At 45.7% G+C, this 25,358-nt stretch overlaps 1 protein-coding gene across 1 annotated transcript in view; it reads left to right on the top strand.

Annotated features, from left to right (window-relative positions):
- BCO1 (beta-carotene oxygenase 1) overlaps positions 1-24,719 on the top strand; it is a 52,977-nt gene extending 28,258 nt beyond the window's left edge. The window contains exons 10-11 of the mRNA XM_088458400.1: positions 9,566-9,677; positions 21,204-24,719. Of these exons, the coding sequence (XP_088314526.1) occupies positions 9,566-9,677; positions 21,204-21,358 (267 nt within the window). The 3' untranslated portion in view covers positions 21,359-24,719. The remainder of the gene's footprint in view (positions 1-9,565; positions 9,678-21,203) is intronic.
- Positions 24,720-25,358: the final 639 nt, after the last annotated feature.

Below are 25,358 nucleotides of genomic sequence, written 5' to 3'. Positions count from 1 at the left end.
GCACCGGTTGATAAAAACATACTACTGCAGAAGCGGCTGGATGGGGGCTATATTTTAGCTCCTGGGAAATCAGAATTCAGAGGCATTGTTCCTAAGGCTACAGCCCAACAAAAATTAATATGTATGAAAAACTGAATTCTGCATTGAATGCACCTCTGACAGATTTCTGTAAATCTGTTTCTGTCTACTGATAGACATATATTTAAAGGAGTTATAAACATTGGTGCGACCACGACACCATTTATATAATGATTCTCTTAAAGTCCGGAGTCTCCATTCCCATCACCCTACACATTTCCTGATCACAGCTGCTGATCACTGGTTGAAAAGTATGGGGAACCCTCAGTGGGTTATTCATTCCGGCCGAGGATATAAGTGTGTAGAGAACGAGGCTTCTGATTGGACAGGATTCACAGACAATCTATTGACATTCATTAAACACTTCTCATAATCACTGGAACAAGATTAGTCAAAGTTTCTGTAATTGGCAGTTGTAGTCAGGTAATAGCGGGAGTCTAGGCAGGAAGGTGCCCACGTAATTACCACGTGGGGTGTACAATGTTATAAAGTGGACAAATTGCCATAAAACAGTAATAACATTCTAAATTATTGATACATATCCTAAAATGTTTGGTATACTGTAAATTATTCACTATTCCATGTGCCTCTGAGGTATTTTAAAAGGATTATGGGATAGAGATCTTTGGCCCTCATTCAGAGCCACTCGCAAACAGCAGTACGCTCGTTGCGTTCCGATGTTGAATAACCGCGCATGCGTCGGTGTAACAGTGCGCATGTGCGTACGGCAGATTGCGAGTTTTTTTGGTCTCGTTCGTCAAATAGCGTACAGGAAGTGACATGTCAAATGTGATTGACAGAACAGGGCGTTTTTGGGTGTTGACGGGGGTGGAGATGGAAAAACGCAGGCGTGGCGAGGCGTTTTTGGGGCGTACATACATTAGCAAATGCGAGCGTAAAATGTGTTCGGACCGACTCATACGTCACTGGATGATCCTCTTTCCCTTCAAAATGCTCGCACAGCTTAGGGTCTGGATTACTCGACCACATTGGCGATGGCCTTCTCCTCCGTCCCGGGACTCCACGATGTTGTTGCGATTAATCGCGGGAGGGCTGAAAAGCAATTAGTGTTGGATTGAAAACCGGCTTGGTATGTGTTTTGAAATCAGTTTTTTGGGATAGCACAAAACCGTACGCAGGTGGAAATCAGAGCTGCTAATGTCAGGATGACACAATCAATTTGCGTACATTTGTGGGGGTTTATTTTGCCCTCAATTTGGTGGTTAGGGCCTATTGTAACAATAATGTCATCATGTTTTCATTTTCGCATCATTTTATTTTTGCCTCTTGAATTTGCGTCGTTATATGATTTTTTAAACGTTCCTTAAAGAGCCCATTTTTTTTTTTTTTTTTTTCCCAGTTTTTGCCTTTTGGTCCAGGATTAAATGTAACCCATTTGTACAATAATTTCACAATCCAATGTCAGATTTTTTGTTTCAATTTATTGCTCAAACAAAAAAAAAATTAAAAAAAAATTTGGGAACATCTTTTTTTGCCAAAGATATGTCCCAAAATCAAACAAATTGGCCCAACATAACTGTTGACATAAACATACAAAAAAAAATTAAAAACATTTCACAAGAAAGGAGAGGGAAGTTTTGACCAGAAAGGAATATGAGCCAAGCACAGAAGGATTGTGGGAAAAGTTACCATTGCTGTCACCGTTTTTTCACCCGTTTGGATGGGGGAGGGAGGGCGCCAGACCGGGTCCGGGATGTCATCGGGCTGGCCTGTCCAGAGGCAGATGTTATGGCCTCTGGACTAGGCACAGGGCTAGGCACATTTGGAGGATTGGCTGATGTTGTGCCAGAGGTGGAGGATCCTGATGTTCCGGCAGGAAGGGAGGTCGGCTCCACCATGTGCTGGCGAACGAGCTGCTCCAGGGCATTGGCGATGCGGATGTTGGCCCTGGTATTTTCCGACAGGGCCTGACCAATGGTCACGTTGGCCGCAGCATTTTGCTCCAGGGCCTCAGCCACCCGTAGCAGACTGGCGTCCATCCTCTGCAGAATCTCCGTATGGAAATCCGATTTGAAATTGAGTTCTGTGAGGAGGGACACTGCCTGCGAGGGGGATTGCCCTGGACTGGCTTCTGCAGGGTCCTCAGCCGGATGTACTGGTTCCTCCCCTGCCGAGCCAGCAGAAATTCGGCGGCCAAGGCTCCCCTCTGGAGCAGACTCATCCGCCTGTGTCTCTGTTAGGAAAAAAGAGAAAAGCCTCACATTAGAATCTACATATTGGCACAATAACATTTCAGAGTTGATGACATCCAAAGATTTACCTGGGACAACATGAGGAGCCGCAAAGTCTGGCATGTCCGTATCCATGTTGGACACGCCAAACACCTCCACAGGCTGCACACACCCCTGTGCCAGCTCTTCTAAATCCGTCAACTCCAATGACACAGGGGTGGGACCCCTACCTGTCCCCCTTGCATGCCTAGCCCTGTCCGCGAGTTTTTGCTTTAGACGATATTTGAAGTCGCCCCATCTGTGGGAAAAAATGGAAGCCATTATCCTTTTGTTTAAAATGGTGTTTGTTTTTAGGGGGGGCAAGTGTTTACTTACCGCCGTTTGACATCCCGGGCTAGACGGACATAATCACCCACTCTATTGACAGCAACGGCTACCTCTTCCCACATTCTCCCCTTCTGGCTTAGACTCATATTCCTGTCTGCCTGTGGCAGGATGTCCACACACTTCTGTATCAAAACCTCCATCTCCTATCTTGTGAAATGTGGCTGCCTTTTTTTTTTGGCAGCTTTGGCCGGAATACTGGGCCCAGCAGCCTCTTCCATGTCATCCTCCTCACCTATTTGTGTAAATATTCAGATTTCACAAAATCACAACTTGCCCAATCTTATGTTTCAAATTAATCATTGATACAAAATGCATGAAAGACTTACCACCTGACTCTTGGGCATTGTTTCCCTGGTCTGTCGCCATGTCTGAGGTCCAAACAAGAAATACACCAGAATTTTAATGTGTTTTCGTGACGTATTTATACATGCGTCCTTATTTTGCGGCCGCATCATTGATTGTGCGTTCCTATGATCCCTCCTTAATTTGTGCGGGAAACGAAATACTATTTATGGCTTGGTGTGTCTCGAGTCGAGGTGGCGTTTTTGGATTGTTGGAGGTTACCTTGGCTGGAGTTTATTGTTTGCGTATAAAGGAGTTGGCGGTTGGAGATTATTTTGTTTGGTAGATTTGCGTTTTTATTTTCCGTTCTCTTTTTTGTTTTTTATTTTTTTTACCTCGTTTCTTGATTTGGTAAGTTTTGTGAAGTCTAACTTTTGATCAATTGTTGTTTCATTGTGTTTCTTAATTTTTGTAAATTTAGGATCCATAATTTCATATATTTTAGCTTTTGATTAATTTCGGACCCAAAGACCTTTTGATTTGGACTCTTATATATTTGCTCTTGGTAAGTCCATTTTTTATCTTGTATTTGTGAACTAATTAGCGCATTTTCCACAGTTTGTATAGTGACTTGTATTTGCGAACTAATTAGCGCATTTTTACTACTTACTATTGTGACTTGTATTTGCAAACTAATTAGCGCATTTTTACTACTTACTATTGTGACTTGTATTTGCGAACTAATTAGCGCATTTTTACTACTTACTATTGTGACTTGTATTTGCGAACTAATTAGCGCATTTTTACTACTTACTATTGGGACTTGTATTTGCGAACTAATTTGCGCATTTTTAAATGCTTATTAATCATTTTAATTTTTTTGAGGTTGCCCTTTCGCTTTTTGGGCAAACATTTCAACCCATTTTGATGTACTGTGTGCAATGTCGTTTTGCTCTTTTGCCAAATGTGTGTTTCGCATATTTTAAGTTTGGTCTAGCACAAAATTTAGAAACAAAAATGCACAGAGTGAAATTTTTCAAATAATTTTTGTGATTAATTTCAGTTTGGACGTATCATGACAATACCCCGGCATGTAAGCAGCAATGGATGGTATCATCAAGCTAAGTTGTTTTGAATTTTCTTTTGGGGTGGGTCCAAAGCCTTACATTACAATCTTGCCATTTCAGGTTGATCTAGGGCGGATTGTTCTAGCCATGCTCCCGGAAGCCGACCAACCTCAATCTCGTCCCAGGCGTAGGCATCGTAGGCGTGCAAGGCCCCAGATATTTCGAACACATGTCACCCTTTTTGGAATGCCCGATGATGAGGTTTTAAGACGCTACCATCTTCCTCCCAAAATCATCATAGACACTCTCTCATTAATAGAGAGTGATCTTGAGCGGCAAATTGACAGTCCTACAGCAATACCACCACTTACGCAATTTATGGCGGTGTTACATTTCTGTGCCTCAGGATCGTTTCAAACAACGGTGGGAATAGTGGCAGGCATCTCACAATCCTCCTTTTCCCGGATCCTGAGGGCAGTGATGGAGGCACTTTTCAAGCACCTCCATCATTTTATTCAAATGCCTTTGGATATGGGTGCCCTTAGTGTGGCCAAGGCCGATTTGTACCAAATAGCTGGCTTCCCACACATCATAGGGGTTGTGGATGATACTCACATACCACTTCAGCCTCCAGCACGGCTGGAGGCCATATTTTGAAACAGGAAACACTATCACTCCCTGAATGTAATGGTGGTATGTGATGCCTCCCTCCAGATCCTGTCCCTGAATGCAAAATTACAAGGAAGTGCACATGACTCCTTCGTCATCCGGCAATCAGGGATATGGCACAAATTAAACAACCTACAAGCTGGTGATGCGTGGCTTCTGGGTAAGTGTAGACCTTTAGTACATAACAATGTTAAGCTTGATACACAGTGATCCTGATGTTGTCTATTCTTTTTCACAGGAGACAGTGGATACCCTTGCATGCCCTGGCTGCTCACTCCTTACTTGGCTCCCACACCAGGTCCACAAAGTGAGTTTAATACCGCACTTACAGCCACCAGGCAAGTGGTGGAGCGCTGTATCGGCCTTTTAAAAGGCCGATTCAGATGCCTCCACCGCTCTGGTGGCGAGCTCATGTATTTGCCGGATATGGTTTCGAAAATTGTGGTCCTGTGTGGGATCTTTCACAACATCGCCATAAGGAGTGGTGTTCCAATGCAGCCAGAGGATGCCTTACCTGAGGATGGCCCCCCCGAGGTTGGTCGGAGGTCAGTATGTGGGGGGGCCATACGCGATGATGTGGTGGCCCGATATTTTAGGTAATTATTGATCAAACAACAGTGTGTATACCCAATGTGTTACGGTTTTTTAATGTTCATCTTTTTTTATATTAATTCTTGCACCATCTTCTGTTTGTTTGCATAATCTTTGGCACTCCCACGATGACTACTTCCTGCTACCCTTCAAAAACCTTTCTGTGGAAACTTCGGGAATATATTCTGACACCAATATTGCAACGCCATATTTGTGAAATCATGTGGGCATGGACCTTCGTCAACCAGTTCTTGATTTGTTGTGTGTTTGTTTAGTGTTTTTGGTATGTGGAGTTTTTCTGATTATCACTGTGTGTTTTGTTTGTGAGTGACCACTTTGTATTTTGATTTCTGTTGTGAATAAATATTTGGAGAGTGTAATTTGTTTCCTTTTTGGGCACGTTAGAAGCAAGTGTAAACAAACTCCCAAACGTTAATTTTACCTAAGGGGTAACCCAGTAATGAAGCAAGTGGAGCTAAAATGTAATATGTTTTCGGGGTACTAACCAACACAACAAGGAATCGTGTACAATCAGTTGCCTTCGTAAGATTGTCCTAAGCAGTTTGGCCACCAAATAGGAACCTTAAAAATGGTGTAAACTATCATGTTGACCACCACAAAAAAGGAAAATGACATTGGTACTGGGAGGTGTTTCTTGTGCCTGTTTGCATTCAAAATACAACACACAATCTGTAGTGAGTTTCTGGGGCAAACCTTGCTTGAAGAGTCTACTTATGTCAGTGTAAAGAATCTTGGATTTACTCCAAACGCATGAGACAGAGCTTGATTTTAAACATTTATTAAGAAACAATTTGTAAAAAAAAAAAAAAAAAACTAATTCCTAAGGAGGACCAACAGATGGTCAAGGCCCTGCATTAGCCCGGTGACCTGCTCCCGCATACGGCCCACACAATTCACAATCTGTTCCCGACGCCTCTGTTCCTCTGTGGGTGACAAAAGTTTGGGGATTAATAAATCGATAATGAAGCAATATTGTAAAAAAACAAAAAACAAGCAAACACAAACTTACAAGCTTGTGGGCCAAAAATAAATTACACGGATAAAACCCAGAACCCCAAAATGTCGTATGCCAAAAATACAAGGGCCCTAAAAAAAGGCACACAGGTGTGATATGTGTATGGTGACATCAGCAGGAACAGGTAAAGACAACCCCCAAAAATACCCTAAGGCGAAAAAAAGACAAAAAAATGGGGACGACACATGATTACATACAAACAGTTTGTGGTGTCCAAAATATACTTTAAAAACATACCGTTCTCCAAAACGAGAGAGCCAGAAGCCACTCCCTGGACCACCTCGGAGGTGGCTACATTCCCCAACCCGAGGGGCAAGGTGTTTTCGCGATCCTGGGAGGGGGTATTTGGAGGAGGGACGGATGGAAGAGAGGGGGAATTGGGCTGGAGGGGAAGTAGGCCAGAAATTTCGGCCACAGGGTCTGGGGAGGAGGGGGGAATAGAGGAATTGGGGGTTGGAGAGAGGGGCCGGGACCGGCGTCTTGTGTGGCGATGCCGCCGTAGTGTTTGCTGTGCCCCTAAAAAATGACCAAAAAATTGTTGTTAGTTTCAACAGGAAACAAAAACAAAAAAAAAAACACAATAGGACAGACATGAAAACATGCACATGCAGATATGACTACAATGACTCAATAGGACAGACATGAAAACATGCACATGCAGATATGACTACAATGACTCAATAGGACAGACATGAAAACATGCACATGCAGATATGACTACAATGACTCAATAGGACAGACATGAAAACATGCACATGCAGATATGACTACAATGACTCAATAGGACAGACATGAAAACATGCACATGCAGATATGACTACAATGACTCAATAGGACAGAAATGAAAACATGCACATGCAGATATGACTACAATGACTCAATAGGACAGACATGAAAACATGCACACGCAGTTAGGGCCCACAAGATAAACTTGAAAACCACAGTCCAGAACACTTACTTTCCGCAATCTGCATGCGAAAGCATGCCAGCAAGCGGGGCGTCCGCCGGTGCAGGTCCGACCACCTGCGCTCCAGCTGGCCAATATGTCGGCGTGAGTCGAAGGAGCGCAGGCGTCGACGTACCTCCGCATATGCGGAACGCTTGCGCCTATTGGAGATGGGTGGAGGCTGACTGGTGATCCTCCTGTCCATCACCTCCGTCAGCACCAGCAGTTCGCGCCTGGTGAATGCGGCGGATCTCATGATGGCAATGGTGTTTTTTTGACAAAATATTTTTAATAAAGCACCACAAAAAAATTTGATTGGCTAATGTATTTGGGAAATTAACAGGACAAATTCTATTGGTTAGTGTATGAGTCATGTGTTCGACAGGGCCACAAATCTCTTGAGAGTTATGATTAGCTTGATGCAGTGACATGCGTAAGCAAATTTAAATAAAGAAATGAACCACAGAAAAATTGTGGGGAGACAAACAAATAGAACAATTGTTTAATTGGGGCTAACATGTCTTTGGAACAATAAAAGCGAAGGTTTCAGCCGTACGTATTCTGCGAGCAAATACAAACACGGACAAGATTAAAGTTTATTGCATTGTGTTGAAAACAAACAAACAATTAAGCTAATTGATACATTGATTGGCATGATACGATTGAGGGAGGTAGGCCGAAAAAACGAGCAGGTAATCGGAATCTGACAGTCCCACTTCCGGTTTGTACTTGTGCGTGCGTTCCCTTCAAGCCATTTCGGGGATGTACGCTCGCTATTTGGCATGCTCGTTAGTCAGAGGAGGGGTCGCCTGAGTTTGGGGCGGATTTTTAGCTGCGTAGGAAAAAACGAGCGAGTGCTTGAATTTAAATATTTTTTTACGTACGGCGAACGTGCGTACGCCCACTTGCGAGTGGGTCTGAATGAGGGCCTTTATTGACTTCTACACTTACAGAAACATTTTGTAGCAAAATATGCTGATTACAATATATTTGGGTTTCAAAGCAACTTTTCTGTTATTAATTAGCCAATTGTGAAAGGTATAATAACATCCCACATATATGTTGGGTTGTAAAAGCACTCAAAGAAATAGGAGAAGCACATGTATGTAACTGTATTTATATGAAATGAAACAAAAAAATATTTTTTTACATTAATACTACAAATAAAAGTCAAATATCCTCATTCCCACCCTTTGCTAGTCCCATTGCTCCTGTATGCTATCACATGCAGCCTGCTGACAGAGGATGGCACATTTCCTGTCTGAAAACAAATAGTTCAGAACAGCAGGAGAGTGCACCAGGCATCTTTGGGGCATGCAAGAGCGGGCAAAGGCATCATTGGGGCATTCAGTAGCAGGCACAGGCATCATTGGGGCATGCAGTAGCGGGCACAGGCATCATTGGGGCATGCAGGAGCAGGCACAGCATCATTGAGGCATGCAGGAGCAAGAGAGGGCACAAATATAATTGGGGCATGCAGGAGTGGGCACAGGCATCATTGGAGCGTGCAGTAGCGGACACAGGCATCATTGCGGTATGCAGGAGCAGGCACAGGCATCATTGGGGTATGCAGGAGCAGGCACAGGCATCATTGGGGCGTGCAGGAGCAAGAACGGGCACAGGTATCATTGGGGCATGCAGGAGCAGGAGTGGGCACAGGCCTCATTGGGGTATGCAGAAGCAGGCACAGGCATCGTTGAGCAAGAGCCGGCACAGGTATCATTGGGGCATGCTGGAGCGGACACAGGCATCATTGGGGCATGCAGGAGTGGGCACAGGCATCATTGGGGCATGCAGGAGTGGGCACAGGCATCATTGGGGTATGCAGAAGCAGGCACAGGCATCATTGGGGCGTGCAGGAGCAAGAGCGGGCGCAGGCATCATTGGGGCATGCTGGAGTGGACACAGGCATCATTGGGGCATGCAGGAGCAGGAGTGGGCACAGGCCTCATTGGGGCATGCAGGAGCAGGTACAGGCATCATTGGGGCATGCAGGAGCAGGCACAGGCCTCATTGGGGCATGCAGGAGCGGGCACAGGCAGGATGCTGAGGAACCTGCCATAGAGAATGAACTCCAAACCTCATTTTAATTTTCCATACGAAACTGAATTTTCACATTTGTGTGGAATTCTAGTAAAACCCTAGAAAACTGTAATATGAATTAATAGAAATAACCAGGTTCAATTATGGTTCATTTAACACACACTTATTAAAAAAAATGCTATTTAAAAAGGAAATAATATAAAAATGTAATGTTTATGTGCCCACGGTGCTGCTGTAATAACCATACGTGTTTGGTATGTGTTTAATTGCTCAGATAGTGAAGTTTGACGTGGTGACCAAGGAGATGCTGTGTTGGACTGATGACATGTGCTGGCCTGCGGAGCCCTTGTTTGTGCCACACCCAGATGGCAAAGAAGAGGATGACGGTAAGTTTCATTCAGTTGCTTTGTACGTGGTTGCACCACCGCCAGTGGCAGCTCCAGAGGTGAGGCTGCAGCACAGTCCAAAATTCAAACGGGAGCCACCCCAACTGCCAGTGAGTCCCTGCTGGCGATTTTTGGCAGCATTTGGAAGCGCAGTGGGTGTGGCTCCCCTGTTTAAAGTTTGGACTGTGCTGAAGCCCCACCTCTGGAACCTCCACTGACCACTGATATCCATTCGCTTGGTTGCATAGCTGTATCAGTATCAGTGTACACTTTCACCAGCTATATCCACGGCCCAAGAGATCGGTCTGTACGTAGATATATTATTATTATTATCATTTATATGGCGCCACAAGTGTTCCGCAGCGCCTTACAAAGTACATAAACAAATAAGTTGACCAGTGACTTACAGTATAATACAATACAATACAGGAGAAGGAACATGGATAATATACATTGCTACATTAGCGACCATAACACCCAGATAAGCAACTGAGCAAAGCAGCCAAGTGTTAGGTGCCCTAGTGGGGAGTAAGAAGTAGATGAAAGTAGAGAAGGAGAAGCACAAGAGGGTAGAGGGCCCTGCTCGTAAGAGCTTACATTGTAAAGGGGAGGGGCAGACAAACAGGTGTGACACAGATGGGGTAGGCAGGGAGTATGGAGTATGTAGCAGCAAGTTAGGATGAGAGCTGGAAAGCTATAATGAAATAGTGGGTCTTGAGAGCCCGTTTGAAGATTTGTAGAGAGGCGGAGAGTCTGATAGGGAGAGGGAGGGAGTTCCAAAGGTGGGGAGCAGCACGGGCAAAATCTTGGAGGTGGGAGTGAGAGGAAGTAATCAATTGGCATGAGAGGCAGCGTGCATTTGTTGAACAAAGAGGGCGGACAGGAGAGTGAAGAGAGATGAGGTCCGAGATGTAAATGTGAGAGGAATGGGTGAGAGCTTTGTAAGTGAGTGTGAGAACCTTGAATTGGGTTCTGACAGGGAAGGTGAGCCATTGGATGGCTTGTAGGAGAGGGGAGGCAGATGCAGAGCGTTTGGAGAGGAAGATGAGCCGAGCAGCAGCATTGAGGACAGACTGGAGAGGAGAGAGAAGGGAGTTGGGGAGACCAGATAGGAGGAGGTTACAGTAGTCGAGTCTGGAGATGACCAGTGAGTGTATGAGGGTTTTAGTGGCATCCTGGGTGAGAAAGGGTCTGATCTTGGAAATATTATTAAGATGAAAACAACAGGACTGCGAGAGATTCTGGATATGTGGTTTGAAGGAGAGGGAGGAGTCCAGGATAACACCAAGACAGCGCACTCTGGGGCTAGAGGAGATAGTTGTGCCATAAATTGATAAAGAAATGGTGGGAAGTGCGGTTATTTTGGGGGGTGGGAAAATATTCAGCTCACTCTTAGACATGTTAAGTTTAAGAAATCGCTGGAACATCCAGGAAGAGATAATAGAGAGACTGTTGGAGATACGAGTGAGGAGAGAGGGGGAGAGGTCAGGGGAGGAAAGGTAGATCTGAGTATCATCAGCATAGAGATGATATTGGTGGTCAAAAAAGCTGATGAGATCACCTAGTGAACTTACATGCACACCTAGTGTAGCCCCATCCCTACTGTAAATTGTTGAGAATTGTGGCATTAAATAGCGATGGGTGGGGCCACAATGACAACAGTGCAACACCAAACCCCCGCCCATTAAGGGTTAATTCAGGAGTCTGTCACTTCGCCAGGTAGCCCTTCAATTCTACCTATGCACTGTTATTAATATTGAAATGATGATTTCACACAGATAGTAACATACCATGGAAGATATAATTTGAGCACAATTACGGCAATGCTTGAGGATTACAAAACCAGTTAAAAGGACACGCAGATTAATAAGCAAATAGATTTCTTTTGAAAATAAAGGGATAAACAGGAAAACAGAATCACTTGCATATTATAATAACTGTCCAGTGCTACTCCTAGCCCCCCACCTTTTCAGTGTAAATGTTAATTAGGGCCCCTATTTTCGGGAATGCACAAGGCTGCGTAGCCTGCGTTTGTATAGACACCCCCTTTAGGGCCGTATAAAGAACACATGGACCTGGGACTGAAAATGATCAAGGGCCTATTGTGAGAAGCTTAGGGGGTGTGACCAGTGCTGCATGGGTGTGGCCAGTGCCATGTGGGCGTGCACACCCCCTACACTACCATCCCCAATGTCTCCCTAAATACATACAAGTATGCATTTGTGAGGAAGAAATATATTCTTAATAATTATGTTGTCACAATGATGGGTCTGTTTCTATGTGGAGGCCTGGAGCTGTAGTCCCATCGACACCTATGTTAATTAGGCCCTGATGCTCTCACTGAACATAGATACCATGCAAACACCAATTTGAGTGAGATGTGTAGAAAATATAAATAATTATAAAAGAGAGCGCTGAGACAGCTAATTAAATAATAATAGAATTTATTATAAATCCCTTTACTGAAAATTAAATCATAAACCAGATAGGGCCGGCAATACTGTAATCAATTTACTAGCGTAAATCACACAATAGGGTATAAAAATACAATATTAGTTACAAAGTAATAATTTATAAATAAGACCTATACATCATATGACCTTGAATAACATGCATGTATAAATGATTGTAATAATTGTATCAATAAGCATTAGCTTCTTATAATTTTCTAATGCAAATAACTACAACCATTTATTAAAATATATAGTGATGGAATATGCACAATGGTTAATCTAAATGTACATATTACTTCATGATAATGACCTTTGGATAATGACCTTTCAAGTTATATAACAAACATTAAAACTGCAAAACAGCCCAGACAACCTGGGTTGATGAATCTAAGATAATACCTATAATTTTAAAACCACAACTACTGTAGCTATCCAGAAATGATCATAGCAATATATATGCTGAAAATGCGAATTATCACAATATTTTTTCAGTTATCTCCCCTTCACTGCCTTAATTGGTATTGGCAGACTGACCTCATATGTTACACAGGTGATACAATTGTATCAATAATGCAATGTAGCTAGAGCAGCTTTGTTTGAAAGACTGTGACTTTTATATAATACCTGGGTGGCTGCGCTGCACGGCTTATATAAGCATATGCTTTGGAATTAATGAAAAGGAATTCCTTGTGGGCACCATACAATTTTAAAGCCGATAAATGAAGCTGGTGAATTGTGCAAATATGTTCATGTGAGCGGGGAAGATTAGTACTGTTGAAAGAAGCACATGTTACAAAGAAAGCTTTATTAACTCAAGTGATACACGTGGATCTGCAGAAATTATCCAGACACTCACTGCCAATACTGCCCTGTTCACAAGAGCTTACAATCTAGATGGGATATGAGTGGACACAGGGCCGTAACTAGGGTAGTGCGACCGGTGCCATGGCACAGGGCACATCAGGGCAGGGGTGCGCTGTTTGGACCTGTCAATTTTCTGTTTATTATCATTCTCACTTGTAGCTTCCTCTTCTTTTATCCCCAGCATCTCCTGGTCTCCCCTATCTCTTCCCTGGCCCTTCCCCATGAGGTCATGGCCCTTTTTCGGGTGCGTTATATCCTTAATTGAAAAATAAGGGGGTGCCAATGCTCTTCCTGGCACAGGGCACCAAAATGTTTAGTTACGGCTCTGAGTGGACACAATGGGGGAAGAGGTCAGAGTAGGGGGGCAGAGACTGGAGAGTTAGGAGGAGGGGTGATTGCAGAGATGGAAATGGGAGGGTTAGGAAAGGGACTGAATGTGGGGGAAAATGAAAGGGTGACACCCAGATATTGGACCTGGGGAACAGAGGAGAGGGACATTTAACAAGACGGAGCGGTGGAAGGAGAGAGGACCTTGGCTGAGTTATCATTAGAAATACTGAGTGTCAGAGAGCATTGTGACATGCCGGAGGGTTGAGGGCCGAGAAACATAAGGTGACATGGGAAAGAGCAGAAGAGGAGAGATCAGGGGTAGAGAGGCAATTTTGGCTATTGTCAGCATGGAGGTGGTATCAGACAGAAACTGATAGGAGCAAGGAAAGAACATGGAGGGGCCCTGACCGGAAGGGGGTGTAAAGAAGGAGTAGGAGGTGAACCAGGAGCCATGGAGCCTGTAGGAGTGGAAGGTTTGCAGGAGGGTGGGGTCAGCCATGTCCAATGCTGCTGTGAGGTTGAGGGGTACATAGAGAAATAGCTTTTGAATTTGGACATGAGGAGATAATTGGTGACCTTGGTGAGGGCAGTTTTGGTGGAATGAAGAGATCAATATCTGGATTGGACTGGGTCTAGGTGGGAGTGGGTGAAGAGAAAGGAAGTGAGGTGGTGTACTCAAAAGCTGATAGGCGAAAAGAGAGATAAAGCCGTAATTAGAGAGAGTAGAGTTCATAACAGCAGCATCACTAGGGCTGGTGACACCCAGCGTGGCACAGAGGTAATCAATCTGTGCACCGAAGGCACGTGTACGTGAAAGGGGGTGTGGCCTCATGTCCACAAAGTTTCACGGACGATGTGTGCCGTTTTGGGGGCGTGACTGTTTGTCATGATCCCATTCTTGTCATGCTGGGGGCTTACTTAACGCTCCCGGAGCCCCCAGCCACTCCAGATGCAGAGGGGAGGGGGGGTTGGGACGATGCACGTATGCATGCATCATCCATCACCACTGCTGCAGTGCTGCCCAATGACACCATACAAGGGGGTGACATCGAAGTAGCCATTGGCATCACAAGGGGGGTACGGGTATAGTATTACGTGCAGCACTCGGCTCCTGACAGTGAGGGAGCCGGCACTGCACACAGAGGGACAATCTGCACCTCCCGGACTCCCGGAGGGATTACAACACAGGTTCATGCCGCAAGGCCACGCCCCCTACATGTCAGGCCACCTCCCCTTTCCTCCTGCACTACTGCCACTGCGGCCCGCACCTCCCTAGTGATGCCACTGGTTAATAATAATATAACTCCAAAAGTGCACCAAACTCTTAAGACGCATGAGGAAATGGATCAAGGCAAAGTTGAAAGCATACCGACTTTGCCTGCTACAATGGTATATAGTATGGGAGCTTCTTTATGGAATGGAATGATGCAACATTATTAAGGTATCAGGTGATAGTGATATAATTATATGTCTTAAGTACAGCTATAAATTCAGGTAGTAACATTCTCCAATCACATGTGACATGACTGATAACATAATGTTTGTGTGTTTAGATTGCTAGACATACTCACACAGCCTAAACTGCACAGCCTGTTATATTTATCTACAGACATGGAAAATTGATAAAGAGGGCAAAGGTTGTTAGGGACATTTTTATTAACTCACACTCAACCACTTGCCCTGTTACAGACAATACCCTGGGTGTTTTTCCTTGAAAAAAGTGCTGTATCATTCAGTGAGGGAGACATTTTATACTGAAGCTCTTAGGGCTCGATCCAATTAGGTGCGATGTGCCGTTGGAACGTTGTTAAAACGCTGGCGACGGCCCGGCACATCGCACCCTTCGCAGCCCGACTCGCCACTGAATTTGCCTGAATTTGCTCGCTGCCCTATGGGGTAGCGAGCACTTTCAGGCGAATCCGGGGGGCCGTCAAGCACGGCCACTGTTGCGATGACTCGCACACGCGAGTACATCGCACCTAATTGGATCAAGCCCTTAGTTCCAGAGTGTGAAAGTGCCCCTTAGAATCTGGTAAGTTTTACCATTTGTTAAGTCCCATAGACATTACAGGTGAGCAGTTTGCCATGCAAAATCACTTTAGTGACTATTTCCGTAGTTGCACCTTAATGCTCCCAGTAGTAGTGCCTTTTATAAAGTGCCCCATGTTGTAGTGCCCATTATGCAATGCCCCTAGTAGTAGTGTCCCTCATGCAATGCCCACTGTGTAGTGCCCCTTATGCAATGTCCCCAGTAGTAATGCCCCTTATGCAATGCCCCCTGTTGTAGGGCACATTATGTAGTGCCCCCTGTAGTGCACCTTATGGAGTGCCCAATATATAGTGTCCCCAGTAGTGCTCCTTATACAGTGTTCATTATGCAGTGCCCCCTGTAGTTCCCAATATATAGTGCCCCTTATAAAGTACCCCCAGTAGTGCCCCTTATGCAGTGTCCAATATACAGTGCCCCTAGTAGTGCCCCCTATGCAGTATCCCCAGTAGTGCTCCTTATACAGTGTTCGTTATACATTGCCCTCTGTAGTTCCCAATATATAATGCACCTTATTAAGTGCCCCCAGTAGTGCCCCTTATATAGTTCCCCCAGTAGTGCCCCTTGTGCAGTGCCCAATATACAGTGCCCCCAGCAGTGTCTCTTATACAGTGCCCCTAGTAGTGCCCCCTATGCAGTGTCCCCAGTAGTGCCCCTTATACATTGCCCAATATATAGTGTCCCCAGTAGTGCCCCTTATACATTGCCCAATATATAGTGTCCCCAGTAGTGCTCCTTATACAGTGTTTGTTATGCAGTGCCCCCTGTAGTGCCCAATATATATTACCACTTATACAGTGCCCCTTATCAATGCCCCCAGTAGTGCCCCTTATAAAGTGCCCCTATGCAGTGCCCCTTACACAGTGCCCCCAGTAGTGCCCCTTATGCAGTGCCCAATATATAGTCCCCCCAGTAGTGCCCCTTATATAGTGCCCCCTATGCAGTGCCCAATATACAGTGGCCCCAGTAGTAGTGCCTTTTACACATAAAACACACAGACGGATAAAATCAATTACTTACCTGAATCCCCGGTCCTGCGCCCACCGCTGTCCGCTCCTCCCTCTCAGCACTATGGGAGAGACGTCATGACTTCACCCTGTGCGAGAGCCGGAGGGCGGAGCTCATGAGTGAGCTCCAGCCCGGCTCCGGCCCTGGGTGCAGCAGCCAATGAGAGTCTGTCTAATTCTATTTGGCTGCTAAAACAAACCCACCGCCGCAGGGTAGTACGAGTATACTACCTGGCGCCGGCGGCATTGTGTTTGTTTTATTGTGAAGTGTGCACTCCGCACTAATCACTGACCTGGAGGCTGGCCGGCGGCGCCCCCCCTACACCGTGCCGCTGGTCCGACAATGCCCAGGACACGCACCCAGTCAGACCCCCCCTTAGTTACGCCACTGAATTTGCCTGAATTTGCTCGCTGCCCTATGGGGTAGCGAGCACTTTCAGGCGAATCCGGGGGGCCGTCAAGCACGGCCACTGTTGCGATGACTCGCACACGCGAGTACATCGCACCTAATTGGATCAAGCCCTTAGTTCCAGAGTGTGAAAGTGCCCCTTAGAATCTGGTAAGTTTTACCATTTGTTAAGTCCCATAGACATTACAGGTGAGCAGTTTGCCATGCAAAATCACTTTAGTGACTATTTCCGTAGTTGCACCTTAATGCTCCCAGTAGTAGTGCCTTTTATAAAGTGCCCCATGTTGTAGTGCCCATTATGCAATGCCCCTAGTAGTAGTGTCCCTCATGCAATGCCCACTGTGTAGTGCCCCTTATGCAATGTCCCCAGTAGTAATGCCCCTTATGCAATGCCCCCTGTTGTAGGGCACATTATGTAGTGCCCCCTGTAGTGCACCTTATGGAGTGCCCAATATATAGTGTCCCCAGTAGTGCTCCTTATACAGTGTTCATTATGCAGTGCCCCCTGTAGTTCCCAATATATAGTGCCCCTTATAAAGTACCCCCAGTAGTGCCCCTTATGCAGTGTCCAATATACAGTGCCCCTAGTAGTGCCCCCTATGCAGTATCCCCAGTAGTGCTCCTTATACAGTGTTCGTTATACATTGCCCTCTGTAGTTCCCAATATATAATGCACCTTATTAAGTGCCCCCAGTAGTGCCCCTTATATAGTTCCCCCAGTAGTGCCCCTTGTGCAGTGCCCAATATACAGTGCCCCCAGCAGTGTCTCTTATACAGTGCCCCTAGTAGTGCCCCCTATGCAGTGTCCCCAGTAGTGCCCCTTATACATTGCCCAATATATAGTGTCCCCAGTAGTGCCCCTTATACATTGCCCAATATATAGTGTCCCCAGTAGTGCTCCTTATACAGTGTTTGTTATGCAGTGCCCCCTGTAGTGCCCAATATATATTACCACTTATACAGTGCCCCTTATCAATGCCCCCAGTAGTGCCCCTTATACAGTGCCCCTATGCAGTACCCCTTACACAGTGCCCCCAGTAGTGCCCCTTATGCAGTGCCCAATATATAGTCCCCCCAGTAGTGCCCCTTATATAGTGCCCAATATACAGTGGCCCCAGTAGTAGTGCCTTTTACACATAAAACACACAGACGGATAAAATCAATTACTTACCTGAATCCCCGGTCCTGCGCCCACCGCTGTCCGCTCCTCCCTCTCAGCACTATGGGAGAGACGTCATGACTTCACCCTGTGCGAGAGCCGGAGGGCGGAGCTCATGAGTGAGCTCCAGCCCGGCTCCGGCCCTGGGTGCAGCAGCCAATGAGAGTCTGTCTAATTCTATTTGGCTGCTAAAACAAACCCACCGCCGCAGGGTAGTACGAGTATACTACCTGGCGCCGGCGGCATTGTGTTTGTTTTATTGTGAAGTGTGCACTCCGCACTAATCACTGACCTGGAGGCTGGCCGGCGGCGCCCCCCCTACACCATGCCGCTGGTCCGACAGTGCCCAGGACACGCACCCAGTCAGACCCCCCCTTAGTTACGCCACTGAGTGATTAAGCGCCTGAGTTCAAAACCACTAACCTTCAGGCAGTGCATCTTCGTGCATCAGAATAGCCACCGTCCGGCCACCGCCCCTAGGAATGCCCAGCTCATTTCCAATACATTTCTGTTACCCTGTGTCTCAGTCAGTACTGCGCCTCTGTGCGATCCCACCGCGGCACACATGCAAACTTTTAGCGACTTAGACACACGTGCAAGTGAGAAACATCCACCATTTGTATGAATACTTTCATTGCCTGCCGCTCAGAATCAGGCCCTGTATGTTTAAGGTTGCTGATTTAGTAGATAGCTGAAATCATGTAACACATTGAAACGATCTAGGACTAGAGAGGGATAGGAGGAGTACAGTACATCATTGCCTATAGCAGTGGTTCCCAAACTGTGCACCGCGGCACCCTGGGGTGCCTCAGGATACTTACAGGGGTACCTATTTATGGTCAATGTAATGTAAATATGTGGACAAACAGAAGCACAAACCTGTCACCTAGTACATAACTGAGACTAAGGAGGACAGGTCAGCACAATTTACTTCACTACATTTTATTCTGAATTTCTCAGTTATAAACGTTTGGCTTAGGGGTGCCGTGAAAACAATTCTGAAGCACTAGGGTGCCGCGCTTCAATAAAGTTTGGGAACCTCTGGGCTATAGTGACCCTTTACATACTTCAGTGCCTATAGGCATGCTAGCAATGCTGTGATTCTGTTTAATGTGGGTGGCTGCAGTGGCAAACGCAGGATTTTGAAAGGGGGTTTCCAAATAATTTGTTACAGAACCAATGACAAAAAAAGTGTAACCAGAATAAGCCTGCAACATATACTTTATTGTGTACTTCAAGTGTTTAATATAAATAACAAAAATAATATTGTTAATAATAATAATAATAAAACAAGGCATCTGGGCATAAATCTTGCTTATGCACAATGTGTAAGAGTATGTACGGACACAATTCATACTACCAGTGCAAGTTTAACATTTGAACTAAATATAAAGTAATTTAACGGTACTTTAAATGTCAGTTTGTCACAGTTCCATTCTACGGTTATGGAGGCCATTGACTACCACCATCATCTGCCCCGTGTCACTTTCAGCCTCCTGCCACCTATCTTTCCAGGATTGTGCCGCATGTTTCTCCACTGCTACGTGTCACTCCAAACTCTTGCTAGCTGTGTCACATGTGTCTCTCCTGCCACCCCTCCCCGTGTCCCAGCCCCCTGTCCCTACCAGCCTCCTGTATTCCTGGCAGCCTCCTGTGTCCCTTGCAGCCTCTTGTGTCCCCCCCTGCCTCCTGTGTCCCCCCTGTCTCCTGTTTTCCTTGCAGCCTCCTGTACCATCCTGCCACCTGTATCCATTCTAGCCTATTTTTTAGCAGCTTACCTGCTCCTCTACCTTGACGTCAGGTTCAGGGTTTAGACATTACTTACCCTTTCAGCATCCTTCTGCTCTGGCGCTGACAGCTCCTCCAGCCTCGGCCAGCTCTTCTGAGACACATGCAGGAAAGAGTCACATGCAGTGAGTGTGGAGTGCGCACAGCGTGACGTCATCTCGTTACGTCGCGCATGGGAGGCAGAGGTCGGGACGGGAGCTGCTGTTGCTAGACTTCCTCCCCGTCCTGGCTGGGCAGGCGGAACGGGCGCCATACTGGTGGTCACATTAGCTTGCTGTGACGGAACACAGTTCTGCCCCGTTCCGGCCCTCTTTAACTTCTGATCAGCTGCAAAAAAAATCGGTGGCCAGGGGGGGTTTCTAGGTACTTGGACACTCCCCCTGCGTGCGCATGTGCGCTGGAGTCTCAGAGTCAGACAAATCTGTGCCTGACTCTTCTTTCTACAGTGGTTACAGTGACGTGCGGTGAGGTCAATGGCTAGGGAGGCACACATGGTGATGGGTCTGAGTGCTGGGAGCCTGTCTCACCCCCTACTCACTGTAACTCTCCTCTCACTACACTAAGGGCCTGATTCAGAGTTGGGAATAGAGTGAGATATCTCTCTCAACTGATCATCTTGGTGAAACCATGCTGCACTGCAGGTGGGGCAGATTTAAAATATGCAGAGAGATTTAGATTTGGGAGGAGTGTTTCCAAACTGACATGTAAATTGTAGAGTAATAATAAAGCTGTGCAGTATTTATGGGCTACATGTAAAAGCAGTCAGTATTTACCCTACATGCAAAAAAGAAATTTATGTGTTTACACCCCTTGCATTGCAAAATGGTTTGTCCAGGTACACAGTTAAGTACTATCTCTCTCTCTATTCCCAACTCTGAATCAGGCCCTTGATTCTCCTACCAGCATCACTGTGTCTTCTCTTGCTGCTGAGCTCCGATCTCTAAACACTGCAGTGAACTTCCTGGTCACATGACACATCCAAGGTGTCCATAAGTGCTCAAGGCACGCCCCAGAGGCATGCCTCTATTAGTTTTCTTTCTGTGCAGCTTACCGCCCATGGTGTGGCCCCGCCCAGGGGCACAGAGTTGTGTCGGGCCCAGGGGAAAGGGGCGTGGTCTAATCACGAGCTGTGTGGCCACGCCCCCTTAGAAAAAATGTTTCTTAATTTTACGGCGCCACGTAGCGGAGATGGGGAGGAACACTGCGCACCCCTCAGTTCTGCGCAAATCCAGGGGGCACGCAGTCCCCCACAGGCATAGGAGACTGCTGCGGCTGCTGCTCAGCGTGTGCTGGGCTGCTGTGAGGTAAGAGGGTGGGGGGGCAGCATCTTTTTGTCATAATTCTGTACAAAGTAATTAAAGACTAGAATAACTGTTATGAAAGTTCTTACTACATATGGATTGTGACATTTTAGGAATTCCGTGCACAGGAATACATTATGATTTCCCCCCCATGTTTTATTGTTGCAGGAATTATATTATCTTCCATTGTATGTTCCAACCCAAACAAATCTCCTTTCTTACTAATACTGGATGCCAAAACTTTCAAGGAAGTGGGCCGTGCCAGCGTCAAAGCCAACATCCATCTGGATCTGCATGGTATCTTCATTCCAGACAAGAACTGAGTAACTTTATTCCAGACAAGACATAAGCATCTTTATACCAGACAAGAACTGAGTATCGTTATATGAGACAAGATCTGAGCACCTTTATACCAGACAAGGCATAAGCACCTTTATACCAGACAAGACCTGAGCACCATTATACCAGACAAGACCTGAGCACCATTATACCAGACAAGAACTGTGTATCATTATATGAGACAAGACCTGAGCATATTTATATGAGACAAGACCTGAGCACCTTTATACCAGACAAGGCCCGAGCACCGTTATACCAGACAAGACCTGAGCACCTTTATATGAGACAAGACCTGAGCACCTTTATAGCAGACAAGAACTGAGTATCATTATATGAGACAAGACCTGAGCACCGTTATACCAGACAAGGTCTGAGCACCTTTATATGAGACAAGACCTGAGCACCTTTATAGCAGACAAGAACTGAGCACCGTTATACCAGACAAGACCTGAGTATCATTATATGAGACAAGACCTGAGCACCTTTATACCAGACAAGGCCTGAGCACCGTTATACCAGACAAGACCTGAGCACCGTTATACCAGACAAGACCTGAGCACCGTTATACCAGACAAGACCTGAGCACCTTTATATAAGACAAGAACTGAGTATCATTATTTGAGACAAGAACTAAGTATCATTATATGTTACAAGACCTGAGCACCTTTATATGAGACATGAACTGAGTATCATTATACGAGACAAGACCTGAGCATATTTATATCAGACAAGAACTGAGCACCTTTATATGAGACAAGACCTGAGCACCTTTATAGCAGACATGAACTGAGTATCATTATACGAGACAAGACCTGAGCACCTTTATAGCAGACATGAACTGAGTATCATTATACGAGACAAGACCTGAGCATATTTATATCAGACAAGAACTGAGCACCTTTATATGAGACAAGACCTGAGCACCTTTATAGCAGACATGAACTGTATCATTATACGAGACAAGACTTGAGCACCTTTATACCAGACAAGACCTGAGCACCTTTATAGCAGACATGAACTGAGTATCATTATACGAGACAAGACCTGAGCACCTTTATAGCAGACATGAACTGAGTATCATTATACGAGACAAGACCTGAGCATATTTATATCAGACAAGAACTGAGCACCTTTATATGAGACAAGACCTGAGCACCTTTATAGCAGACATGAACTGTATCATTATACGAGACAAGACCTGAGCACCTTTATACCAGACAAGAACTGAGCACCGTTATACCAGACAAGACCTGAGCACCGTTATACCAGACAAGACCTGAGCACCTTTATACCAGAGCAAAGATTGGAGAAAAGAAACTCTCTTTATACCAGACAAGGTCTGAGCACCTTTATATGAGACAAGAACTGAGTATCATTATATGAGACAAGAACTGAGCACCTTTATACCAGAGCAAAGATTGGAGAAAAGAAACTCTCTTTATACCAGACAAGAACAGAGCAGTAACCACACAGTTAAACTGATAAGGAACATGAGAGCTCTGCATTAACTTTGTCAATAGCCCTGTATGGTAAGGGCGTAAATAAAGGACTGTAGCAAAACCCCAGAACCAAAGACATTTCCATTTACTGAATGTTCAGTAAGGGGCCGGTGTTACTGGGCATACAAGCTAGTGTTGATAAGCAGGACACAGAGCTTGTGTAAATCAGAGCTGGGTGCACTACTTACAGTAGCCAGGCACACTACAGTATACAGTAAGTAGGATATTCGTATATGTGAGCAATGAGAACTAAAGACTCGAGTCACCACCACATATTATAGCAATAAAACATACAATAGACTCCAAGAGACAGTAGAAAATAAACCACAGCTGTACATTTGAGGATACAAAGAATGGCCCTGTCCTAAGAGATTGTGCATAATTATTGTCATTAAATTCAAACCATTCACATGCACTGACTGCCAGAGCATTCTGGGATCTGTAGTTCTACAATCCTAGATCGGTTTGCAAATGAACTATGGAAAAGAGCACCATTATTTTTGTATGGGGGTTTATTTTTACACTTTTTGTCTTCTGAAAGCATTTATATCTCTGCACAGTGACGATAAAGGTAAACTCCATTCCCTGGATTTATCTCCTACCTTTGGAAATGGTACATGTGTAATCCCCCCGGCTTCACCCACAATGTACCGTCAATAGCCGGCCCAGCCCCTGGCTCCGCCCCCAATGTGATGTCAATGGCCGCCCCCGCCCCCCGCTGTTAGCCGACAATCAGTTCCCTCCCAGAAGGCTGGAGCTGATTGTCGGCAAGTATGGCTTAGGGGTGCCATGAAAACAATGCTGATACACTAGGGTGCAGTGATTCAAAAAAGTTTGGGAACCACTGAGGTACATAATGTGTGTACATGTTCTGTGTTTGTGTATAATTTGTATGCTGTGCGATTTGCATTGTATATGTCCACTGTGAAGCTTTGTGGCACCTTACTCAGTGTTAAACAATGATCATATTTAGGACTGGCAGCCAGTTGGAAGGGGAAGTTATCAGCAGAACCGGACAGCTCCTGTTATCCAACTGTAGGGGGTATATTTACTAAAGTGAGAGTTTTTAGAAGTGGAGATGTTGCCTATAGCCATGGTTGCTGACTTTCTGGCTCCCCTTCCGGGAGGGAGCAGCCAGATTGTCAGGGCAGGGTGTGTGGCCGGCACAAGGGGCGTGGCCATACAGATGACAGCCATTTGTGGGCGGTGTTGGGGCAGGGCCACAACATTGCGTCATTTTGGCCCCGCCCCCGCTACTCAATGCTGATATTACAGGCATTGTGAAGCAGGGGGCGGGGCCAAAATGACGCAGTTCAGCGTGAATCGCGTCACTCTCCCCCCCCCTGTGCGCTGTGGGGGGTTTGACAGGTAATTGCGGGAGGGACGGGCTGCGGCCGCCGGGAGGGATTGCCTGCCTTTCCGGGTGGCCGGGAGCAGCCCCCGATTTTCGGGAGGGTCCCGGCCGAATCAGGATGGTAGGCAGGTATGCCTATAGCAACCAATAAGATTCTAGCTTTTATCTTCTAGAAGGTGCTAGTTAAATGTTTGGTAGACTCTGATTGGTTGCTATGGGCAACATCTCAGCTTCTAAAACCTCTCACTTTAGTAAATTTACCCTAGGAGTCCTGTTTCTTCAGAACAGGGCAAAACCTGTGTAATCACTACGCAGCCCAACACTACAATCTGTCTGGTTCGCCCAGCGTAAAGCCATACTGTATGTAGTTGTCTATCACTGTACAAATCAACCAAACATATTTATGCTGTGAATTGTAAAATAAATAAATGTTGGATAATTGTATTTAATCTGATTTTTGCAATAAGCACTGAAATCATGAGAGAAGAGTCATTCCACTGTAATATAGTGTATTGTTGTGTTTTTCATTATTTTCATTCTGTAAGATTTTATTATAAAGTGTTTCTTACAATGTGAAGTTGTGTGTTTCATGTTATTTAGTGGATCTCTCTTTCAGCTGCAACAAGGTTTCCCAGCGTTTTACCTTTATCTAAGGCAGAGGTTCTCAAACTCAGCCCTCAGGATCCCACACAGGTCACGTTTTCCAGGTCACCCAGCAGGTGCACAGGTGTAATTATTACTCACTGACATTTTAAAAGCTCCACAGGTGGAGATAATTATTTCACTTGTGATTCTGTGAGGAGACCTGGAAAACATGCACTGTTTGGGTTCCTGAGGACCGAGTTTGAGAACCTGTGATCTAAGGGAACTGGGGGCCTGATTCAGAGCCGGACGTTCTGACCAGAGCGCTCGCTCTGAATCAGGGCCCTCCTACCTAAACTTGGAGCGGCCTCCTGGCCGCTCGCATAGCTGTGGGTGACCATCCACAGCATATGCGAGCGGCCAAAAAGATGGTGTGCAATGGTCAAGACCATCGCGACCATCGGGCTTGCGACGAGACCCTGCGGTAGGGTCTCGGTGACCACAAGCCCTGGAGTGATTTTGGCTCTATCAGAGCCAAAATCACTCCCA

Source organism: Taudactylus pleione, unplaced genomic scaffold (genome assembly GCF_031769625.1).
Source record: "Taudactylus pleione unplaced genomic scaffold, aTauple2 ptg000828l, whole genome shotgun sequence".
Classification (NCBI taxonomy): domain Eukaryota; kingdom Metazoa; phylum Chordata; class Amphibia; order Anura; family Myobatrachidae; genus Taudactylus; species Taudactylus pleione.
This window is presented reverse-complemented; position numbering and strand designations above follow the sequence as displayed.